At 33.5% G+C, this 9,125-nt stretch overlaps 1 protein-coding gene across 2 annotated transcripts in view; it reads right to left on the minus strand.

The window, feature by feature from the left end:
• Window positions 1-7,903, minus strand: part of LOC131074849 (uncharacterized) — a 36,234-nt gene extending 28,331 nt beyond the window's left edge. The window contains exons 1-2 of one of the 2 annotated variants that reach the window (XM_058011573.2): window positions 7,702-7,903; window positions 6,232-7,278 (exon numbers count right to left, since the gene is read on the minus strand). In XM_058011573.2, the coding sequence (XP_057867556.2) occupies window positions 6,248-7,135 (888 nt within the window). In that variant the 5' untranslated portion in view covers window positions 7,136-7,278; window positions 7,702-7,903 and the 3' untranslated portion in view covers window positions 6,232-6,247. The remainder of the gene's footprint in view (window positions 1-6,231; window positions 7,279-7,701) is intronic. The other variant, XM_058011572.2, reaches the window with a different exon arrangement.
• Window positions 7,904-9,125: the final 1,222 nt, after the last annotated feature.

Consider the following 9,125-nt stretch of genomic DNA (forward strand, 5'->3'; position numbering starts at 1 on the left):
TGGCGATGTGTGAAAACGTCACAACACTAATGAAAAGGACAAATCTCAACTTCTAGAGGTAGTTCATCAAATGAAATTTTTACAAAAACAAGAACTCCTGGCAACCCATCAACTGAAGCAACAGACGCAGTAAGTTTACAAATACCAAGCAATTTCTACACACTCCACTCCATCTTCTATCTCCCAGCAACCAAGGACATCTTTTCACCCAGCCACTTAGTCATGGTCATGATTAGATTACTTTCTGCCACTTGGAAAACGACTTTTCTTTGGGGGGGATGATGAGACAGATAAATTACATACTTGAATATATATCTTTAAAATAATCCCTAAAAAATAAGCCGAGATATATCATATGTCACAATAAACTCTGCTGAAATAAACTCTCAAATATGTTGACACAAATAGGTGATAAAATTGCTTCAACTAATAAACTGGAACACCAATACAATGAATGAAACAGTGAACATTATCTTCTTAACAAAAACTCTTACATAGAAAATAGCTTAGAAAGGCCAAATTTTATTCCCTGTTGATGAAAACAGTTAGCATATATAGGTCAAATATGTACATTTCCCATGAAATCGCCTCTGCAAAGAATTTAAAAGCAATATGTTCATATAGGAGGGAAATACAACTATCAAACTGTTGAGATACAAATTTCCAATACTGGGAGGATTGTTTCAAGTATGCAGTTTGATGTGCATTTGAATAGATTATGCATTTAAATCACCGACAGTTTTTAATGAACCATGACATTCTTTACTGTCAATCTCACAAATAAAAACAGTCAGCTATGGAAAGGAGTTGCTCACCTTTTAAATTCTATAATAATGATGACTAAGCAAATAAGTGCACTAAACGGTCAGGTTTGAGCAACTGTGGGCATGTTATCTCTATTTCTTTGAGTATATTAAGCTTCCAAAGATTTTTTATCTTGACAATATTTGAGTATTTTCGTTTTAATTGTATGATTTAAGACTCTTGTCATTTATTTACTATATGCAAAGCTTCATGATTGCTGCTTTTTGCAATTGTCATTGCAGCATTTTCAACTGGAATTGGATCAAGATATTTTCAAGTAAGACTATTTTTTCCTTGGAAATATAGTAAATCCCATGTTTACTACTATACTATTGAGATATTGACATCGTGATACAGTGAGGAGCTGAATATTTTCTGTTAGTCCCAAATTGATTTATAAGGTTTTGCATACTTTGGAGTTTGGACAGTTCCGCAAGAGTAATTCCCTTAAAGATGATGATGTATCATATAACTACTGATTCTTCCATTTTGTTTTCTCAATGGGATCTATGTACTTTGTGATGTTGTTTGTGGGCTTCAACTAGCAACAAACAATGGAAAAGTATCTATCAACCATGCACCCCATTATGATAGCTTTACTTGAATTCCCATATGAATTGCATACATCTCTTAATTTACAAGAAGAAAAACAGATAAATTGTTGTGGGTATAAATTCTAAATGCTTTCATACTTTTCTATTTATAGCCTTGCTGGCATTTAAAAGAAAGATCAAAGTGGTGTGATTCCATATTAAATGCTTGTTGTTTTCTCAGCGCTAGCACATGGGTGAAGATTGTAAATGAATGGCTGGCGGGAAGTCTATATATTAAGTTTATTTTGATCCTGCTACATGTTATTCTTTCAGGAGTTCATTACATGGTCAAGAAAGTATCTACTGGTACCCTGCTCTATGGTAGTTACTAGATCAATACTAAAACCTAGCTTTGCTAAAAGTAATAACCAGAAGTGTCAATTTGTAGAAAAAAAAATTATAAACAAATATCTAAGCCAATATTTAGCTTTCTTATAAGAACATTTTAGTCTGTAGTCTAGATGTTGATCTCATGTAATGTCCCTTTCTAAAACAATTTTAAATTTTCGCCTTCAAACAATATTTTAAATTCTAAAATGATAGCTGCATTTATATTTATAAATTTAACCTAAACCAAAATCATGAATTTTAGTATAATATTCAAATAATTCTGAAAATAATCTATCTTGATTTTCTGCTATGTTTCTTCTTCAAATTTGCAGCTATTTCCTTAAATGCTTGTCCTTAATAACAAAACAAGTTATGGGTTTTTGTCCAATAACTTGATAGGAGAAATTAAGGGTTTTCATCCTTAAATCTCTTAACTTTTCCTCGGAGGGTTTGCATCCTCTTTCCCTGACATATTTACTTGCAAGTCATATGATATTTTCTTCAAATTCACTGATGCACTCTCCACAATGAAATGATCTCCCTTTATATCTTATTATTTAAGGAGTCACAACCTTTCACATACAATTACTGCCCTTTAAAGGAATCACAACCTTTCTTATTAAACCACCACCCTTTGATAACTTTTAACTGTTTTAAGTTTAGTTTAGTTCTTTATTCTAAATCTCTGGTATGAAAACCAGTACCACCTTATTAGCATTATCTTTGGTAGCACTCTTTAATAGCCTAGTCACTAGAAATGGGCAGAAGTAGGCAGCTACGTATGCTGCTATTGGTAGCAATTTGGCAGGGGTCCGACAGTCCACCCTTCCTAGGATTGCTTAACCTTAAACAATCACAAACTAGGAAGCTCTTGGAGTCGCCAACATCCCAAATCAACTTGTAGATTTGTAATTCCTAGACACTGATTCTCCTTGCGATGTAAGTATCTTTTGTGTGACACTTTAGCATAATTAGGAATTGAAAAATTTACACCAAGTAACGCCTCATTGTCTTGGTTATTTCCAACTTCGGACTACAATGATGTTCTTGGAGAACTATAGTTACAAAACTTGCCTCAACTAGACTACCAATATAGGCCTTTAGTATCATAACGTTGATATTATCCTCGAAAGTGTGAGGACAATTTATTGCCTAGTATTCTTCGGGCTTATGTACTGGTTCTAGTATCCTTCGGGCTTATGTACTGGTTCTAGTATCCTTCGGGCTTATGTAATAATGTCCTCAGCTCAAGCCACAAGGCTGAACAATGCATTGGTTGTCCTTTCCTTGGATTACCCAAGAGGAAGAGGACTTAGAGCATCATTGGGTAAGTGTTAGAATCTTTGGCTTGTTCTCTATTCTGTCCTTAAGTTATGGGCACATCTTTTTATGCAACTTAAGTGATTTTAAGTTGTGGGCACGTCTTTTATACAACTTAAGTGACTCTTAGCCTAAGGACTTAATTTCACCCCTTTTGAGTTTAATGACTTAGGAGATATCTATATTTTAGTGATTTTTATTAAACAAGTGCAAGAAAGGGCAAGGGGGCATTGATATTTAGAGAGCCTATTGGCTTATTTTGGGGGTTTTTATTTGGAGCATTGGATTGAGTTTACAATAAATCTATGGTTAAAATTAAATCATTCTTTTAGCAGTCATTATATAGCATAATAAGGTTCTTTTGGAGATCATTATGTGATCAGACTTTTCTCTATTGCTGCTGCAATCTTTGGCTTGAGGTTTTAAACCTTTGAGTATCCCCAGTTTCGGAGAGACATATGAACTCCCCCCAGTCAAAACAGTGTGTTTCGGTGGAAGGGCTTTGGTTTGTGATGCCCTAGCACATCATTTTCAGAGCTGCATTTCCTTTTCCGGTTTGGAGGCCATTGAGGAGGTGTGATTCAGAGATATCGGGATCAGATTTGGACAACCTATAACAATATTTTTGCATGTTTCTGAGCATCATTGAAGTTAACATCAGAAAGGACAAGTGGGACATCATTGTGAGAACTAGTGCTGATTTTCTCAGGGTTTTGTAAAGGGCGGCTAAGGTTTTGAAGACATTTCTGAGGTATTTGAGCATAAATATGCATACTACTGATCATATTCATCTCAAAAAAAGAAAAGGAAAAAAGTAACGTAAGCTATTTCTGAAAATTCTGGGCAGATTTAGAGTGTTTTCTGTAACTTTTTTGTACTAAGAAATATTCAGAAACTTCTTTAAAATTAGCAAAAAAATCAGATAAATATTCTGAATCTAGATCTGAATTTATTGAAGGGCTTTTTATTTGCAAATAAAATTTCTGAATTTTCTGTTCCATATTTTTGGACATATTGTTGTTTTTCCTTTATCCCTATTTGGAGATATTACACCTTATGTACCGGTATTTCCCAATAACTCTCAACAACAAAACCAAGAGTTGGAAATCCGCCAGGCTTGTAATTTGAGATAAATTTTCTCTCATCCTCAGAGAGAAGAAACACAAAGACATCTTGCAATTTCAGCTTCCATACTGGATATGAAAAATTTGAGTTTATTGGATTAGCCTTTGAAGATTCTAAAACATGTGCATTTGACAGGTATAATATAATCCTTTACTCCCTTTGTCGGCATTCTTACAATGTATACAGAAATAAATAGCTTTGTACAAATGTATGGAGATCCTTCAAAATTGATCAAAAGAATTTTTTTGTCAGAAGTTGAAATTGGGGCTGTTCTGATAGATATCTATGCAAAATGTAAAATCCTGCAGGTTTGACAAAATCCCTCAAGAACTGCAATCTTTGCTCAATATGGCAAAACAACCTTGTTAAAAAATTCATAGAGATTGTTATCAGAAATTGCTATCAGAAATTGCTATTAAAAAGTGCATATCTGAACTTGTTGGTCTATGCCAGCATCCTCACATCTTATATCCAACTTGATGCTTTGGAACAAGATACGGGATATCCATCAAAAAATAAACAAAAGGAGATTTTGGTCAAATGTTGCTGTTGTGACAGCATTTGCAGGCGTGCATGTGAGAAAAATTAAAATACATACTGACATCACATTAATTGCTCCACAATTGTATTTGAAACCATTTTTTTGTTAGATGGAGATGTGACTATGCCAAATCAACATGTATACAATCAAAGCTTTGATTAGAAAATCTATATCAACAATTCAATTTAGGGTTAAGGGTTTTATCTATTGTCCCAGGTCAGTTAACTTTTTTGACTATGATCCTTCATTAAGGAACCCACAATACCGCGAAGGAAGCCTTGACTGCATGGCAGGAGTGAATGGGGGCAATTCAAAATAGGATTTCAGATGGGAAATTGCTGAAGTGGAAATCTACAAATCTGTTTAAGGTTTAAACATATGCCAGACAGAAGATTGAGCAGAACTTAAGCAACTAACACAGTTCATGTCGCTATGTCACATGATGGGCAATTTAGGGCGCTCTTTAGTATGATGATGTAACAGTATATGCTAAAGAGTTTCGAAATGTCTACCAATATAGCAAATGAAACTAAGCACAGCTATTTGTGATAAGCTGAATTTTGATCATGATCAAGCAAAGATGACACCCGCAATAAACAGGTTCACACTCAGAGGATGAGGTCATTTGTGTTCAGAATTACAATATCTTACATGTATGCTATTGTCTAAGCATACTTTGGTGTGGTGTTGGGATCAATGCAAATTTACTCTGCTCTTTTCTTATCAAATCATATCTGATATATAAGCAATGTTAACTAAAAGCTGAATATAGGAGTCCCTCTGGCATGAGGCAACTCTAGTTTGTAGACAGGCAGTGGACGGAAATGTGATGATGTTTAGCATTGTGTTTACAGTCTAATGAATGTTGGTTGTTCTGGAGCTATATGAAGCTAGTTATTGAAGGATACAGTTCAAATTTTCTGATTGATTTGGTAAAGTATTATATCTCTCGAGGGGCCACGGTGTAGAAGAGCCTCAGTCCTGCCTAGGCCATCTAAATTGTTTTGAGCTGTTGTTATCTTTCATGTCTCCACTACAGATAACATATTAGGATGCATTATGAATTCAGTTGATAGACAATGAGTGTGGGTGAACATATTAATGTCCCATTTTCATTTTTATGCTCTCTTTTCATAAATGGTTTGTTGATAAGACATGGGACAGAAAAGTGCACACCCCATAACTAATGGTATTGATTCTTCCATTTATCTTGAGCCATTATGTCTCCTTATTTTATCTTTTTACTATAAAAAATCTTGACAGGAAGCAAAGCCATGTTGTGTGGCACACCTAGATCGTATCATGAGAAAACTAAATTATGATATGCATACAGGTTACTATCATTATTTGAAAACGTATGTTTAAACAGAATAAAATGTTTCCAGTAAAACTCTGTGAGTTCTTACCACTCAAAATCTAACAAAGTTTACATGGAGGAAAGCTACAGAAACAGCAGTGTCAATTAATTTGTTTTTTTTAAAGTGCTAAGAGAAGAGAAAAAAAAATATAAATACGTACAAAGACTTTACCCATATTATCGCTGAATATTAAGCATTTTCTTAGCCTCAACTTGTTCTTCCAAAAGATATTCACTTGTATATTTGCTAAGAAGCTCCTGTTTCTTCTTCTCCACAACCATTCGCTCAATTTCTTTTTCATCTGGAAGAGGCACATGTGCAATGAATTCTCGTTCTTTCTGTTGTTGGTTTTCTTTACCTTGTTTATCCTCCTCCGGGATATCCTCCTCTTCTTCAAATAGGATAGGTTTAACTGCAGCAACCTCACCGCTCTTGACTGTCTTCCTTGCTTCAATCTTAATGGCCTCAATTCTCTGCCATTCTTTCAGTGCCCTAGACCGCATCTCCTCCTCTGCAACACGCTCAACTTTCACTAAAATCCCATCCTCTTCATCCCTATAGCCATAATAACTTGCATCAATACGCTTGTAAATTTCATATCTGGATCTCCTCTTCTTGGCCTCTGGAGGCTTTTCAAACAGCTCCTTCACACCAGGTAGGTGTTTGGCAGCCCCAAAATATCTGTAACCTGGACCCCTACCGCTGGGGTTTGGTACATCAACTTCATTTCCTTCTAAATCTGTCATCTTTGCTCCCGCCTTTGTATAATTTGGACCGCCGAGTTCAATAATCCGAGCTTCCCAATGCCCCTTTTCCCTGATCAACTTGTTAATTTCATCATTAAGATCTCGCAGCCGATGTTCACCAAGACCTGGGTTCTGAATTTCCATCACCTTCCTTCCTATCTCTCTAATTATTTGCTGTCGCCACTTATCTGCTTCTGCCAGGTCTCGGCACTCCGAGGCCAAATATGGACGTCTCTCCTTGGGTTTCTTTTTTTCTTCATTTTTAAAGGCCAGGAACCTATTCAACATAGACTGTGCTTTCTCTTCATTACGAGCCATTTTTCCTTACAGGAAAAAAAAATGTGTGTGCCCCTAAAACGCAAAAGACCTGTCAACGCTCTAACTCAACTCCCAATTTTGCCGATAACTGTCACTGGCAGTGTCGCTACAGCTAGCCACTCCTCTGTATCTTATAAATTCACCTGCCACAAACAATGAAAAAAGATGAAATTACTTAGATACACTAAAATCCAACCGGTCGGGGATTCTAAACCCCGCCCAAACTTCAAACCGGTGCAGCTAAATTTCAACACTATCATCAATTGTAAACATATAAGAAAAAAAGTTTAGTTCAAATGATAGAATTACGGGCCATATAATGGTAGGTCAAAATATTAGCATTCTTTGACGAACAAGATTTTGAGAGGCAGCCTAATATTATTGCTTTTCTTGATTGGCCTTTCAGACTTCGACGATAAGATACGCAAACCCCGAGGGTTTGCCTATACACTGAATCGTATACTTGATTTGCTAATCAGCAACATAAAACTGATGAAAATAAATCTAACATTGGACTGAAAAACATTTGGCAGCAGATATTTCTGATTCTGAAACAGTGGGCTTACCGGAAGTTCCTGTGTCTGGAATACGAGGGAGAAATTTTCGCAGTGGCTCCTTCTCTGTAAAAAAAACTCGGGGAATTTTGTTGCAGAATGTTCGAAGAAAAAATGGTGATATATAAAACCAGTCTTGCAAATTGTATCGCGAGGTACAGATCACATTTGTTTGTTGATTTCTCCCTGTTAATGAAAAAACCTCGTATAAATAAAATGTGTTGGTTTTTAGAATCTTTAGGTAACTCTTTTAGTACTTGCGGTTAGGTAATATTATTAGTTTCTGTCGGTAGGCAGGATTACTAATGCATTCATTTGGTGTATTCTTTTTTTTTTAAGGCAGTCAATCATTTGAAACTATTTTTTAAAATTTATTCATATTTTTATAGTTTTAATTTTTGTATATTTTTTAGAATTCAAATAATATTATTTATCTACTTTCTTATTGGTGTATTCTGGAAATAGTCATTGTAAAAAATATATTTTTTAAAATTATTTATTCAATATTTTTTAGAACCATCCAAAGTGATCCAAAGTGTTTGTTCCTATCGTTCGATGCACTTTCCCTTTTTAACTGCCCAATCATTTTCCAGAGTTTTAAAAATTTGAATGTCATTCTATAGTTTTTATATTTATGTATATTTAAATGATTTAAATAAAATTATTTTTCTATTTTCCTATTGGCTAATAGGAGTAACAGTAGTGTAAAAATTATATTTATTTATTTTTATTTAAAACTAATAATAAGTTTCCAAACTTTAGACATTTACTTCAATTCAATTATTAATCTCAGTTTACGTTCCAATTGTTCCGTGTGGGACCTGGTAATTCCATACCTTACATAAATGCATTTAACGCTCATTAATAACCAAAACGTACTTCATCTATAAAATGAAGCCACCTCTATTCCATTTGTATTATAGTTAAATTTATAATAAATATTTTTATTTTCATAATTTTTTACTAATAATTAAATTATATTTAATAATTATTATATTTAAAAAAAAATTAACCAATATAAATATTTGATTTTTTATTATATTCTTTTTAAAAATATTTATTTTAAATTTTTTAATAGATTGTATTTCATTTTTTTACTTTTTAAAATTTAGTTTTACTTATAATTTTAAATTTAAATTTTATTTTGTATATTTTTAAAATGTTTTGTTTGGAGTAGAGTTCAATTTTATAATATTTTATAATTTGTTAATATTGATTTTATTAATTTATTATTTTTTAATTTTCATCTTTTTTTTTTTTTTGGTAGGTAATAGGGCGAAGCTGATTATTATTATTATTATGTTTGATTGGATGTGAGAACCCATTGTTTTAACCAATTAAGCTCAACCCCTTGGACTAATTTTCATCTTTATTAAGAATTGTGGTTCAAAAATAATTATAGTCAATTTTAACATCTATTTTAATTATTTAAAAAT

This window comes from Cryptomeria japonica, chromosome 7, assembly GCF_030272615.1.
Source record: "Cryptomeria japonica chromosome 7, Sugi_1.0, whole genome shotgun sequence".
NCBI lineage: Eukaryota > Viridiplantae > Streptophyta > Pinopsida > Cupressales > Cupressaceae > Cryptomeria > Cryptomeria japonica.